The sequence below is a fragment of the Gymnodraco acuticeps genome, unplaced genomic scaffold (genome assembly GCF_902827175.1).
Source record: "Gymnodraco acuticeps unplaced genomic scaffold, fGymAcu1.1, whole genome shotgun sequence".
NCBI classification, from domain to species: Eukaryota; Metazoa; Chordata; class Actinopteri; order Perciformes; family Bathydraconidae; genus Gymnodraco; species Gymnodraco acuticeps.
Window position 1 is genome coordinate 175,303 of NW_022991325.1, and position 16,373 is coordinate 191,675.

At 39.5% G+C, this 16,373-nt stretch overlaps 1 protein-coding gene across 1 annotated transcript; it reads right to left on the bottom strand.

Moving 5' to 3' along the window:
- Positions 1 to 8,523: 8,523 nt before the first annotated feature.
- On the bottom strand, positions 8,524 to 10,752 carry LOC117562509 (perforin-1-like). Its single transcript, XM_034240346.1, has 3 exons — positions 10,731 to 10,752; positions 10,041 to 10,576; positions 8,524 to 9,845 (listed from the first exon to the last, which is right to left on the bottom strand). Exons 2-3 carry the CDS (start codon positions 10,574 to 10,576, stop codon positions 8,717 to 8,719), a joined length of 1,665 nt encoding a protein of 554 aa, XP_034096237.1. The 5' UTR covers positions 10,731 to 10,752; the 3' UTR covers positions 8,524 to 8,716.
- Between the last annotated feature and the right edge of the window lie 5,621 nt (positions 10,753 to 16,373).

The window sequence follows — 16,373 nt, forward strand, 5'->3', positions numbered from 1 at the left end:
ACCAAAAAACCTCTTTCCTTTCTTCTCTCCTCTCTCATATGCTTCACATAAAACAGCTACCTAGCGTGAGGCAAATCCCCTCGCCTCTGTCTCTTTTCTTCTAGGAGTAAGGGAAGGAGAAAGGAATGGGGTGTGGATAAGCCAAGACAGCAGGAGATTGTCAAGTTGAAGAACTACGATGACCTGTTTTGGAAAAGCGGGTGAGTCTGAAGAATGGGTGCTGGTAAAGGGGTCATTGTTTGATAGTAGGCGAGAGGAGAGGGAGGGTAAAGGGGTGCAGATCAGTACTTTGATGTGGCTCCTTCTGCTTACAGTTACTATGCATCACTGTAGTATAAAGATCTGTCCATCTGTTTGCAATATCTCTCTCTACGGCACACCTCGAAGTCAACTGCAACCACGTTCAGTCATGAAGATAAGCAGCACTCACTTCATCGGCCATTTAGAGTCACTTTAAGACTTCACTTCACTTAAAGGCATTCACTTTAAGTCCATTTTACAATATTTGTAAGCTAATCATAAGACGATTAGCCCCTGGGAACAGATACTCTAAAGGCCCCATCACCTACACAGAAGCAAGACACAGAATCTAGAGCTTTTTAGTTGGTGTTGTTTTGTGTATTTATTTGCGTATTTCTTTGTTGTCGTTTTGTATATTTTGTCAATATTTATTATGTGTTTATTTATACAATGTATATTCTTTGATCATCTGAATCTGTAAACTAACTTAAGATGTCAGATCAATCTAATGGAGTACAAATTACAATATTGCTATGAAGTAGCATGAAAAGAAAATACTCAGGTGAAGTACAAATGTGCTTTACTGCATTTTACAACTGTCAACCATTGTTATTAAAACAAATGATTTAACACTCAAGTCAAACAATGTATTCAGCAATGTTGCATCAAAAAGCAGCATTTCTCACGCCACTGTTCCCCGTAAAGGGAACGTAATCATGTGTTATGTTTCACACACACACACCCACTCACACGCATTCCACCAGTGTGTGTGTGTGTGCCCTCCATCAATCCAACACCGCTCCATCCAACCCACAGACACATTTTCTTTTCCATTACGTTGGACCAGGATCAGGACTTCCTGGAAGAAGAGGTCTTATATCTCAATAGAATCTTCCTGGAATATTAAAGTAGAAAATCATTTGTCAAAATAAATGCTGGAATATTCCTATATTCCACTACTGCAAGTAATACAGTTCTGCTGTATGTATGCTGTTGATGAGGGCTTACGTCAAATTCACATTGGTTGGAATAGTATAAGGTTTGCGTTCAAACAGAGGGCAGTAGGCAGCCGTCCATCTCTATTAGGATGATGTGGGACCTCGGAAAAGCTGGCATTCATATTATGTCCACAGAGTGACGCTAGTTCCACACAGAAATGACTAGAAATGTGAAATATTCACAACAGCTGTTTCACATAAGCACTTTTTTTGCCCTAAGTAAATATGACTTTGAAATCTTTCATTTTTAATCTGTTAAAAACAATACTAAATCTTTATGAATTAATTGTTTTATTTATTTTGGAGAAATCATTTTAGATTAAAAAACAAACAAATCAATTGTATCACCCTCATTTTCTATTATAATATACCAGTATGAGATGGAAATCTATGAATGGCACAGCTGAGCTTTAAACAGAAACCGATCACATCGTAACTTTGATCAAGATGTCGCCAAATGAATACACATTCACCTGTTACAGCCATGATTCTGGTTCATCAGCTATCGTCTGTCTTCTCCCGTCTGTCAAACACAAGTTTCTGAACTTGAGCAGTGTGTGTGACACGAGGGAATTTATGTATTGTAGGAGCAAACACAATAGTGGTGGCTTAAAGCCCACCTCTGCTCCGCGCCGTCCTTTAGATGAGCCTGGTCAGATTTAATAAAAGAAGGAGTTCAAAACACCGGCATAAAAGTTATAACAATAATCTGATTTTAATACAGTAAAAAACACAATACGAAATACAGAGTACCCTGAAACAGAGCACTCCGGGCTCCCCGCTCTACTGCCGTGCGATACAGATATCGGGACCAGCCAGTCAGAAACAGGGGGCATTTTGCATGAAGAAACAACAGTATATATGGACATATTTGGGGCGGAGATGTGTCGGCTCTTCCGTCCCATTTTACTCCTACGGTGTTCTTACTGGTTGGATTCACTTTGGGTCGGGCCCAATACAGCGAATCAGAGTTCTGGGAAAAAGTATTTTTCTTCTGAACAGAGCGTGACAGCCTCGGAACTATATAAGGTCAGAATCACTTTTTATCTTATACCTGGGTTAACTCCTTTACATTCCCAAGGGCGATTTTACACAAACTATTCCTTCCCAAACAATCAAACATTGTACACAGATATATTGGTATCAAACATTGTACACAGATATATTGGTGCTTGAGATTATATTGGCCCCCAGAAAGAACCTTGTGTGTGTGTGTGTGTGTGTGTGTGTGTGTGTGTGTGTGTGTATGTGTGTGTGTGTGTGTGTGTGTGTGTGTGTGTGTGTGTGTGTGTGTGTGTGTGTGTGTGTGTGTGTGTGTGTGTGTGTGTGTGTGTGTGTGTGATGAGGTGTGTGTGTGTGCTGATATCTGGGTCAGTGAGTGTAGATGAGCAAAGAAATATGTGTGTGTGCTGGTAGAAAGAGGTGTAAGTGTGTGTAGCAGGGTATCTGGGTCATTGAGTGTAAGTGAGAAGGTTTATATATATAGGATTACTTTAAAACAGTCCCAAATAATTCATGTTCACTTCAATACAGTTTAAGATAATACCTGTTTACTTTAATACAGTTTAGAACAATATCTGTTTGCTTTAGTATCCACCGTCTATTTATAACACACAGAGCAGGTGATTGGCTGGATCTTCAGAGGACTTGTGTAAATACATGCATACCAACATGCATTGATCTATGAAACCCTTTTAATGCCTAAAGACACAGGCATGCATCTCCATATGTGTATAAGACAAAAGCATTCCAATGCTTGTATACGTTCAGACAACAAAATATGTACAGCTTGCCTCTGGTACACACACCAACATCCAAACACTCATTTCCATCCAGGCAACCCAAACACATTGCTCTTCACGATATCCACATCTTCTCCCCTGAAGGGAGAGCAGAGCAACACTCAAATGATTTACAGCACTCAACTTATCATCACATCTTGTTTTAATGCAAACGCTCCACAGGCACCATGGAAACAACTGTTCCGATAACTACCTGTACGCATATTGTATTAAACAGAGAACTACCTAACCTGCCACCATATAGTATGTCCCCAACATGAGGTCAGAGTAATGCCTAATGTACCCACAGTCGTTTTATTACCTCAGAGAAAAGGGAACAGCGTTGCATGAGAATAGAGAGTGCAGGAAGATAACTGTTTGCATGAGTTGTATTGTGGTTATCTGCACCTACCTTTAGTGAGACTGAAAGCACTGCTGCAGCCTCAAAAAGGTCCTATTAATGAACGACAAAACATGTATGCAAAAATAATTAATCAATGATAATTAATCAACAGATATCTTGCACTGTATTCATTTCTTTAAACAATAATCAGCAATCTTCTAGTATTTGTACAAAATGGTGGTATTGGACATGCTCTGGTTACCGTTGGAGTCAGAGTGGTTTGGCCTGTTTGAAGCTTGTACTTTCAGAATTCGGCCTGTGTTTAATTTGTATCATCATAGTATCCCGATTCCATAAGAACCTAGATCCACTTATGGCTGGTGACTTGGAAGTGTGCTTGTAAACTGGCTATTTATGAAATAATTGAGTCTTATGCCTCATTTGCATAACGCTCTCAATTGTGGGGTATCAAATTGCTAATCAGACTGTCAACGATGACCGGTTCACGGGAGAGGAAGTCTCAGCAGAGGTATTGGATACCACCCCCAAAGGCCAAATTGTTGACAGATTCAAAGTCATGTGGTTCTGAGATTGGTTCTGTCTGTGACCAATTGGAAATAAGGTTGAAAGAACATTTTTCTATTATAGAAATCTGTTGATTGGTCCAACTCCACAACCACCCTGCTTTGTTGTGAAAGTCATCAACTCAGAGAAGCGTCCAGAGAAGCGTCCAGAGAAGCGTCCAGAGAAGCGTCCAGAGAAGCGTCCAGAGAAGCGTCCAGAGAAGCGTCCAGAGAAGCGTCCAGAGAAGCGTCCAGAGAAGCGTCCAGAAGCGTCAATCAATAACATGACAAGAAGAAAATGGGGGACAACAAGACAGTGTTGATTTCAAAACTATAAAACAATAAAAGAAGGCTGTGCAAGTATTTTACGAAACAGTAAATATATTAACGATGATAGTTAGACCGCCAAAAACTCACTTTATTAGAAGTTATTATGATTGTATTAATCTTACAAGAGAAAAGCTTAATTCAGATGCATACAATGCACCATGATTAGAGTAAATCAGATATATGTTTGTGTACTCTTACTTTCACCTCATTACTTATTTTCCCCAACAAGTAGAATTTCAGTGTCTTCATCTATGGGGTCCCATTTTGCCCAGAAGGTGGTGCAATAACCTTGACAATACACTTTCTTGAATTTTTGATCTTGTTCTACAGAAAATGTTTGACTTGTGGCAAAAAACGGTCAACACGAGTGGAGAGTCCATAAAATAGCCGTAAAAGACGACGATATTTGACCATGTGTTGAATAACTCAAATGATTTACTGTCTCTTATTGTTTATGTTACATATTGAAATAAAAAAACAGATGATTGTGTTTCTTTATGCTCAGCCTAATGACAACACAGTGTAGGCACGCTTGATGCATGCTGCCACACTTCTTACAATCTTTTTTAAAGTGAGCAGCACAAAGATTTCTAGTACTGATTACTGTAACTATATGCACGTTGGGCCTTATTGATTTATTTGCAGACTCAAATATCGGCATTATTAGCTATACAGATGTTTGCATTCATTTTTAAAAGAGAAAAACAAAGTGTCAGGCTTCACATCTAAGATCACTTAGGAATATCAGTATTCCTTGTGTCACCTGCAAAGCAATGCCCCGCCCCCTGTGTTGTTCCACTGATTATGGTCGGCTTGGTATTGGGAAAACATGCAGAGTGGAATGAGAAGCACAACAAGTTGTTAGTTGAGGCCTATCTGTGACAGACAGTCTTTAAGGCCTATACATTGCTCTAAAAAGGAAGCTCACCGTGCCACAGCATAATATCTTCCTTCTTATGGTTGAAATGTCGTGTCAATAGAAAACAGACAAGCTTTTGAGACGAATAGGATTGTTTTGTAAGCCTCCTAATTCATTAACAAAATGTTTCATTGTTCTTTTGGCCCTAAGCTCTTAGGTTCTCCTCCTGCAGTCCCCAGGGCAAGCAAGCTAGGAACCTTATAACTTGGGAATGTAAATGTGTGTTGCTGTTAGTGCAGCAGGAGACCCCTCCAATGCAATTCATGGTTGGATATAGAAAGGCTTGGAGAGTAACGGATTACATAATCAGGATATAAAAAAGGTAACTGTATTCCCTTCCAGTAACATACAAAAAGATGTAATCAGATTACTGTTACTGTAAAAAACTAAATGGGGGATTACAATGTTACAAAGACACTAAAAAGATAATTTAGTGTCTGTTGTAAAATGATCAGATGTTATCTCTGTAAACTGTACTGTTCTGTTCTCTAATACTTTAAGTGTGAATCTATACGCCTACTGCCTGAATCTGCTGTATGGTTTTCACTTTCTTTGCTTCATTTGATCTGTTTCTAATTCAGTTGGTGAACCTATGTTCATAAAATAATGTGTGTGAGCTTAACTGTGTGTATTCAACTAAAATGGAGCATTTTCTGTCAGAGCAGATTTTATTTCTGCTTTTTTAAACTGTAGTATGTGCTCATGTGTTTCATTGTTGGTGTACTGTTTTACCTGCGGAAACTTAGTTTTATATTTTGATACTTAGATTAGATACTGATTACTTTTTTTTAAAAAGGGTAACTGTAACGGAATATATATTTTTAAAGTCACCCTCCCAGCACTGGGGAGTATCGCTTTGCCTATTAAGATGTAGCAATGTATCACTTCTAGGTAATAACATGTCTATGATGTTCAAGTCAACACATATTTTAACTAGATTTTTGATAGACAAAGAGCTTTGTTCACACGAACACATCTCACTTCTCCTTCTCATATTTTAAGATCCCGCAGCATGGTTCTGTCAGAGACTGGGCAGAGATATGATAGTGTGGCTGTTTGTGGCGACATCGACACAGTATGACGTACTTCATAGGTTTCAGTGCTGACATACTCATACACTTTTTATAATCACACATCCTTTCTTTTTTTACTTTATTTATTTGATATATTTTGCTTTATTTTACCATCACTTTTGACAGGCCCTCTGCTTCCTCCTAGCCAGGAATCTCTCCTCTCTCTCCCCTCCCTCCTTCCCTCCCAAAAAAAAACAATAGATACAAATAATATTCAAACAATATAAATACATGATCATATTTAATAATCACCCACTTAAACACTACAAATAATTGTGGATGTGACTGTTTTTCTTAAGTGATCAATTCAAAAGAAATCAGTAAATAATAGTGAACCACCTGGTCACCGTTACCAGACATAGATAGTCGACAGGATCACCGAGCACACAGAAATATGACATCCATATCAAAGTCAAAGGTGACATATCTAAAGCAGAAATGATGTGTATATACTACAGTTGTTTCTGCTGACAGCCAACATTTAAATAGAAAGAGACAATAATAAGAGTAGGAATGTTTAAAAGGCCTCTCAAGGCCCAAACAAAGGAGCAAATAAAAACAAATGAAATCAAGCTGTGTCATCATCGCTTTTTATTATGGTTAATTACTAACTTAGAACATATAGGTGCAACTTTGAACATAGGTGTTATTTTAGGACACTGCAACACAATTTGATTCACCGCAGTGCTTTTATGCACACCATATGTTTACACTGTTACTATATACACATAGTTCTTTTGGCAAAATTATATTAAACGTAGATTTATGGTGATGAATATTAATATAAGGAGCATTTCAAGTTGTGTTGTACTTCTTTTAATTTCACTGATTCCTATTCCCCTTCTGGTCCTTTTCATCAACCATTCTTTTCAAGGGGTTGACAGGAGCTCATGTGATTGGTCAAGAAGCTTTTCCCTCTTAAAGGTAGGGTAGGTAAGAATGGAGAAACCAGCTCGAGCGCGCTAGAACTTGAAAGTACGCAGCCGAAAAAAAATCTGCCACTTCCTTCAGACTTCCTTACAGAGCCCCTCCTCCAACACACACGCATGCACACATGACCAATGAGGGCACGAGATAAGTTTGTGCACAGATGGAAGGCTGACAGGCAGGTAGGCCATCCAGTTATTTTAGCCGGCCGGCTAAAATGATTGGTCGTGCTTTTTGCTTTTCTACGGCTTCCACAGATGACATTTTTTAATGTATTTATTGTCAAAGCATTTAATATATTCATTGCTATCGGGATGTTAAGAGTATTCCATGGAATATAACAAAAAGTGTTTCTGAGGTGAATTACCTACCCCACCTTTAATATAAAATGCATTATTATTATTATTATTATTATTATTATTATTATCATAATTATTAATGGGCCACCAATGCCTTGTCAGTTAGATCACCTCCTAATTTTTCAGTCAGATTAAGGCTAAATGTACAGCCTCCACAAACATACTGCCTGTTTATGACCATGGCTTACAGTATCTATCTATCTATTAATCAATCAATACATTTTATTTGTCAGATGAAATCAAGTTGGTACATTTCCATTAAATAGTATCCCACCAGTTCATTCAGTTCACCTTTTGGGACACACAGTCTGTCCAGAACATGATGCCAAATGTCTGTTGCTCTATTTGACTATGCACATGTACTGTAAGGCCATGAAATAATGTGTCTCTTACTACTGTAAAGAGAATTATGTTAGGTTTCAGTGTCTTCTTTCTTTTTTATTTCTGTGTGTCTTTGCTTTTGCTATTTTTGTAATAATCTGCCTCTTTGCATGGCTTTCATTTTAATATAGTTTTAGTTATTTATACATGCCACCGTTCTTGTCTCTGCATTTTGGTTCCTACCCCATGTTGCCAATTAGATATAATGATACTGAGGACTCAAATTAAATTATATTTAGTAGAATAACTGTTTTGGATTGACTTTTCTTGTATATAACGCTCTTTATTGTGTTAATAATAATATATTTTTTAACTCTAACTATCTGTTTATCTTCCTTGTATTTGGGGTTATGTTTCTCCCACTCAAACACAATTCATGACTCTCTAAGTTTAGTATTCGGCCTTTCTTTAAAATACACTGGTGAACATAAAGTAATAGTTAAGTTATTATGTTTCTATTGTATTTGAATTGGTTTACATTTTTGACGTACTTTGTAACCAAACAGAGTTTATAAGGTTTGTACATGCTCCTGAAATGCATTAATCATTATTTCAATATTACATGTAAACAACACAAAGTATTTTGGAATGCATAAAATCAGGACACCGTTGTTGTCTTTGCTGATGCTTTATTGGCAGATTTAGTAACGATGAAGAAAGAAGCAAAGTAAAAGGTTTGATTATGAAACACAATTATCACACACATATTGGATTACATCTGAGGATTAACATAATTATTTTTGCAAACAAAGATAGGGAAACAGGCTAGAACATCTCAGGTCAAGTGCTGACCTAACCCCGACTACTTCTGCCCAGTGTCTCCAAGCAGGACCCCATTTCTAGAGTAAAAGACCTTGGCCAAGGACGGACTCATAGGGGAGGGTATGTATTCCTGACATTGCTGACCACCAAGACTTGGTGCACACTTTGCTTTGTAGGAGTAGAAGAGGGTACCATGATTTAACATGCAAGAATCTCTCACCACAGCCCCGGCTCGCAAAACAACTGAACACTTGCCTAGCAGATCACTATTCCAGTAACTATCCTCATCATAAACACGAAACACCAGTTTACTTGCAAAGTTGATTTTGACAGATCCAAATTGAAATGTCTCCGGCCATCTAGGATTGTCATTGTTATTGATGATGGCAGTGCGCTTAGTCTGATCCCCAAATTTCACCTCCACTGAGCCATCTGTCTTAGTCCACACATCACCATACAGCCCTATAGCATAGAGTCTAAAGACCTTCAACGTTGCAAGACCTTTCCCAGCCGGACAGCAGTTTGACCTAAGATTCTGATTGCTGTTGCAAACACAAGCACAAGGATCCCTCTTGTTGGCTCTGTGGCCAATCTTACAGGTTTCAGAGCACTGACTCAACACTGCGTTGTTCTTAATGTACTTCTCCACCTCCTGCTTCAGTCCGGCCCTGGCAGGATGATTATCTGGAAGTATCGTGTGCAGAGGCCTTAAGTTGTATTTGATCACATCAGGTGTGATTTTCAGTGAGTCAACCCAGCGGTTGTAGACAGAAGGATTTGATTGGTCATTAAAGAGCACATCAGCATCAATTTTGTCTCCACCAACGACCTCTGAGATACGCTCACTAAACTTGCTACTGAAACTTTGGCTATGGCCAATCTTTTTCTTCTTACCCTGACAGTTTTTGATCATGCTCTCAATGCTGGCAGTCTTTTTAAAGCTAGCAGAAGCCTCGACTTCCAAGCAGTCTTTTACTTCGGTTGCTGTTAGTCCTTTCATTGATGCCTCGCAGGTCTTGACAGAAGTGACTGCTTTTATTTTGCCTCCTAGGGACACTTGTGTGATGAAATGTGTACCATATGTGTCAATCAGCTCGTGATATGAAGGATTTGAGTTCACGGCTGATTGAAATGCACGACTCAGTGTAGGTTTGTCTTCCAGTCTATAGCTGTGAACGAAAGAAAGAAAATACATTTGTGACAGTGGTTCACAGTCCCATTTCATTCAAATCACTGTTCATGTTGCTTGCCATTTTTGCCAATTATCCAGAACAATATACATCAGAGCATGTTTCAGTAAAATTACTGACAAGGTACATTTCAGAGTTAAAACCTAGAGGACGAATATCAGTCCACACACTTACCCGTAGAAGCGACAGTCGACAGAATGGCTGAAGAAGGTGTAGCGGTCTTTTTTAGACTTCTGGATGGCAAATTTTGTTTCTTTGGAGTGGGAACCCCCAAAGCCAACACCAAGACTGACAGAAGGGTCTACAGGGAGTTTAAGGCCAATTTTCCAATCATTGGACACCGATGACGTGCTGTCATTGACGAGAGTTTCGACCGAATCGTAGAGTAGGCTGGAGACATGTAGATTGCACTTTGGGTAGATTCTCCAGTCGATCACGGTGGCTGGGACCTTCTGTTTCTCTCTGTTCGCTATGATGTTGCTGTAAAGCCTGCAAGTGCCATTACCAAGATTCCATGTTTCCATGTCAATGACATAGGCCCCTTTCCGCTCCATTGTGACGATGTCGAAGCCTTCTCCACCCAGATTGTAACCTGGGACAAATTCCGCCTTTGCACACTCCTGGGGTGTCCCGATGTAGCTTACACCTGCTGACAGACACAGAGGACTCCATAACCCACACAGGAGCAGGAGAGGCCACAGCCTTGCCATCTATATGGAATAAATAGAAAGGAACATAAGACACTGAATCAGTCAAACAATGTACTTTTGAAATGTTCAAAATGTCAGTGTAAATTGGACCTAAAGACCTAAAAATGATTCCACTCAAACTATTAGATTCATGGGGAGAACTCAGGGGTCTTACCGTGAATGCTGACAGCAAGCTCTGTTCAGTAGCTCAGAATATCTGCCCCAACTTATAGTTTAATGTGGAGGAGGAGTCTTGATTGCTTTTGTGATCTCACAGATATTATGTATACAGTATGTGTGCATGTGTGTGCGAGTGTGTTTCTGCATGTGAGCTTGTGACTTGTTGAATGCACTTTAGTGAATGGCACATTTAGTTTTCCTGCCATTAAAAAGGATATATACAATTGGTTGAATCTCACATTTTAGAGCAGGATATTTGAGCATAACATGAATAGATATTGTGAACTTTTTGTCAAACAAGTGCATTATATCCTATTTTTCCAAATATACACTGAACAAAAATATAAATGCAACACTTTTGTTTTTGCTCCCATTTTTCATGAGATGAACTCAAAAAACACAAAATAACCATTTCTCTCAAATATTGTTCAAAAATCTGAAAAAATCTGTGATAGTGAGCACTTCTCCTTTGCCGAGATAATCCATCCCACCTCACAGGTGTGGCATATCAAGATGCTGATTAGACAGCATGATTATTGCACAGGTGTGCCTTAGGTTGGCCACAATAAAAGGCCAATCTGAAATGTATTCAGAATAATTTTTTTTCTTCTCCATGTCCCCTAAGGGGGCTCCGTATTATCTGTCTCACCCCCCTAACCCCTATTCTTATTAGCAGAAAATACTCTCCAGACCCTTCAGGTTTTGAGGCTGATGCTCGGCATCTGGAAGCTTCAGCTCCCTCCACAGATTTTCTATAGTTTTAAGGTCTGGAGACTGGCTAGGCCCCTCCATCACCTAAACACGCTTCTTCTTTAGCCACTCCTGTGTTGCCTTGGCCGTATGTTCAGGGTCATTGTCCTGCTGGAAGACCCCTCTGACCCATGTTCAGTGTCCTGACTGAGGAAAGGAGGCTATCGGCCAAGATTTTCACACTACATGGCCCCGTACATCCTCTCCTCGATGCAGGGAGTTGTCCTGTCCCCTGAGCAGGGAAACACCCCCAAAGCATAATGTGTCCACCTCCATGGTGAGAAGTTGTCTCCTTCTCACCAAGCTGCTTTCTGATGGTCTTGTAGCCGTTCCCAGCCTTGTGCAGGTCTACAGTCTTGTCCCTGAGGTCCTTAGACAGCTCTCTAGTCTTGCCCATAGTGGAGAGGTTGGAATCTGATTGATTGATTCTGTGGACAGGTGTCTTTTATACAGGTAACAAGTTGATATGAGGAGTACTTTTTAAATTAAAGGAAGAGGACTTATGTAACCCGTCTGTGGGAGCCAGAATTCTTGTTTGTTGCAAGGGGATCAAATTCTTATTTCCCACAATTAATTATATATTAGGGTGGTGGTGGCGAAGTCGATAGGGACTTGGATTGCAACTGGAAGGTCACCAGTTCAAGTCCCGGCAAGTGCTACCGAGGTGTCCCTGAGCAAGGCACCGTTCCCTATGGCAGCACACTGCTCCTAACACAGGATGGGTCAATTGCAGAGAAACAATTTCCCCACGAGAGATTAATAAAGTATATAAAAAAATTAAAATTAAATATGATTCAAATTCAAAACCTTTATTTATCCAGGTAAAATCCCATTGAGATCAATGATCTCTTTTTCAAGGGAGACCTGCAGCAGTAGGTTCCACAAGAAGACATAAACAACAGAACAACAAAAGGACATCATACAGCAAAATGTACAGGGATTACAATTTACATATTTAACCACATGTACAGGTACCAACAGCATCTGATTTTGTAGCATCCAACCGAGCTTTAAAAACATGTAGTGGTAATTTTCCATTCTTTTTGCAGACTGTTCCATGTTAGTGGAGCTGCACATCTAAAAGCTTTCTTCCCTAAGACAGTCCTAGCACTTGGCACATTTAATAAAACCACAGCATGCGATCTCAGGCAATAAGTACTTTCAATTCGCAGAGAGATCAGGGAGCAGATATAAGATGGTAGTTTATCCAACATGGCTTTGTAAATGAAAAAGTACCAGTGACTGAGCCTCCGTACAGTAAGTGATGGCATAACCGCCTTGGTATACAGGGTACAGTGATGCGTAAGTGCTTTACAATTTGTCAAAAATCTCAGTGCACTGTGATACGCAGCATCTAACTTGCTCAGGTAATTGGCAGGTGCATTCATATATAACAAATCATCATAATCCAGCACAGGTAAAAAGGTCACAGTGACTAGCCTTTTCCTGGCTTCAAAAGAGAAACAGGACTTGTTCCTGTAGAAGAAACCTAGCCTAACCCTCAGCTTTTTAAGCAGGTTATTGACATGAAATGTAAAAGTGAGACAGTCATCAAGCCAGATACCCAAGTATTTGTAACAGGTAACCACTTCAAGTTGTATTTCTTGCGTAGTTACAATATCCAAAGCAGTCTCTGGTGTATTTTTAGCTTTAGCTTTAGAAAAGAGCATTACCTTGGTTTTATCCACATTTAAAAGAAGCTTAAGCTCAGAGAGCTGAGTCTGAATAATGTTAAAAACAGCCTGTAATTTAACAACAGCCTCGTTAATGGAGGGACCTGCACAGTACATAACGGTATCGTCCGCATAAAAATGTAAGGTTGCTCCTTCGACATTTTCACCTAAACTATTAATATAGATAGAGAATAATAGCGGACCTAAAACTGAACCTTGTGGTACACCATTAGTGATGTTTAACCACTCAGAAGACAGCCCATCAAACGGAACACATTGGGATCTTTCAGAGAGGTAGTTTACAAACCAACTCACTGCATGGCTGGACATGCCTATACTGACCAGCCTTTGCTTCAAAATGCAATGATCGACAGTATCAAAAGCTTTGGATAGGTCAACAAATAGAGCTGCACAACTCTGCTTATTATCTAAAATACTCGTAATATCATTTACCACTTTCATTGTGGCAGTGATGGTGCTATGTTGCTTTCTGAAGCCTGACTGATGTTTAGACAGGATGTCATTGTTACATAAAAACTCCATGATGATGACATGATGTACATTTCTGGATATTCTTTTTGATATTCTGTCTCTCATTAGTGAGAGAATCATACCATTCACATTATAGACTGTTCATTTCTTTGTAAGTGGTTAAACTTACAAAATCGGCAAGGGATCAAATAATCATTTCCTTCACTGTATATAAACAAAGGACAGAAGAATACAAATATGAATAAAAACACACAAATTGGCAATTAAGAGACCTCAATGAACCTAAACTGCATATGTTTGGGACTGTGGAAGGACCCCACACTGGCATGGGGATAGAACCTTCTTACACAAAATGTTCCTTCTGTGAGGCCACAGAGCTGAGCCCAGCTGATGTCCTCATCATAAAGATAAGATAAAGATGGAGGTCGACAGGAGTCTTCCTGTCCATCTCCATCTTTATCTTCTGCAATATCTTCTGCAATTGAAGAAAATAAGAACATGGCATAACTAGCTATTAGATCTTCCTGATAACTTTTCTCCTCATTTCTTAAATTAATTTGGCAGCACCACTGAATATTCCTGGCTTTCACGTTTCAATTTTGGATGTATTTTTGATTTATTGCAAAAAGAAAACAAGCATGAAATCCAAGGGTCATTTGTATAGGCTGGTGTAACTGGTGATTGGACAAATAACATAATGGATTACAACCCTTAACACTAAGTAATAGTGATTCATAATGGATACATAAAAAACTAATTGTGATTTTAAAGGACAACAATCATCTCCATTGACAAACAATATCTACCCTCATATTCTAAATAATGTTTAAAATAATAACCTGTGCTTAAAAAGCAACAACATGTGTTATCTGAACACAATCTTTTGTACTGTTTGAATGGTAAACCATCACAGCAGCAGTGTGTTGCTGTTCCCATACCAAAATGTCACACATTTACTGTTAGTTCAGTGGATGTATCCGGTTTATCTGACACATTTCTCACTGTGTGTCATGTGGTGAAGCTCTTTTACTTGAATGAGGAAGCTTCGTTTTCCAGCAGCTTGAGCGAAGTAAAAACACCATATATGGAAATGGCCATGTTGGTATTTTGTCATTAAGTTACTCTGACCCATACTGCCTTTACTTGTTTAACTCTTAAACTGTACATTATTTATACTTACAAAAATACTGTTAGGAAGCCACTTTTAACACCTTGATTTGAACAGTTTTCCCCAATATAGTCAATATTTGGCCTCTTAAAAACATCCAAAACCAGCGATGATTTACTTGTGGGATACATATTGTACTATATATGGCAGTTTATAATTTTAAATAAATGTGACCAATTTCCTTTTTTTTGGCAGTCTGTATCTTTTCATCCTACAGTTGTTCTTTCCCATTCCTATTTGTAAAATAATTTACCATCAAAAAGGTCAAATGGGGTGAAGGTTTTGCACTAAATGCCACTTTGTATTTTAAAGGTCCCATGTCATGGCCATTTCTACTGATCGTAATTCCATTGTTGAGGTCTACTAGAATAGATTTACATTGTGCAATGTTCCAAACTCACATTGGTTTCTCACACAGCATCTCTGTATAGTCTGTGTATTCACTCTCTGTCCTATAAACGGCTTGTTGGAGCTCCTGCCCCCCCCCTCCCTGTGAGCCCAGTGTGCTCCGATTGGTCGGGACGTTGCGAGGCTCGTTGCTGCTGAGAGCTGCAGATACAGCGAGAACGAGCGAAACTCATCCTGAGCACACACAAACACTCACAGCCGAAGTAAAAACAATAAGTGTGGCTTGATATTGAGAAAGAAAAAGGTTTATAACGCTGTGAGAATGGGTCTACGGAGAGCATTTCTCCGCCATCCCAACTCGTCTATTACCAGCGTTCAGGGAGCTCTATGCAAGTCAATGGGTCTCCCTGTTAGTTAGCCAAGGGGTCCTGGTGTGGGAGGTGCTCCGCGGATTGGTCCATTTGGGCCAATCCGGTCATTTGTTGTTGATTTGGGAGTTCACACGTCACAGAACCCAGGAAGCAAACAATGGAAAAAGAGAAATCTCCAACGAGGCGTTCTGGGGCAGCATAGACAGTGTTAGAGTTGTACTCCCTACAGGGTGTACTTTGAGGGGTTGTGACTCTGCAGACCGTTTACATTCATAAAAACCTTCATAACACAAGGGGACGGGTAATAACCAGAAAAGCATGACATGGGACTTTTAATGTGATTTATGTCATTACATTACATGTCACTTGTTACGCTTTTATCCAAATCGACTTACATACTCAGTACTGTGGACAATCCCCACAGGAGCACTTTGGGGTGAAGTGTCTCAGGGACACAACGACATACTGACTGCAGTGGGGTTTGAACCTGTGACCCCCTGACCCCCTGATCCAAACACCAACACACTAGTCCACTGCACCACAGCCTCCCATTGAGAGTTATAATCACAGTTGTGACTTTGAAACAAAAACAGTCACCTTACGAGATGCATGCACGACTTCCTGTGTCACATGATGGAGCCGTGCACTCTCTCTATGCTGCAGGTTTGCAGCTTTTTATTGTTTCTCATCTGACGTGTTTCACACCTCGCCTTGTGGTCAACGTCTTTCTGTTTCATTTTTCAACAAATCTTTTTTTGGTAAAGCCTCTGAAATTATTACATTTGTTTAATCAATCATAACAACAAACTAAAAGCTTTATTTATGTAGCTTGCTTA

Excerpts from the sequence above, each read along its gene's own strand:
- LOC117562509 (XM_034240346.1), bottom strand. The coding sequence starts at position 10,576 with ATGGCAAGGCTGTGGCCTCTCCTGCTCCTGTGTGGGTTATGGAGTCCT. Across the intron at positions 9,846-10,040 it reads GTCGACTGTCGCTTCTACGG|CTATAGACTGGAAGACAAAC; the intron begins GTAAGTGTGTGG and ends TTTCGTTCACAG.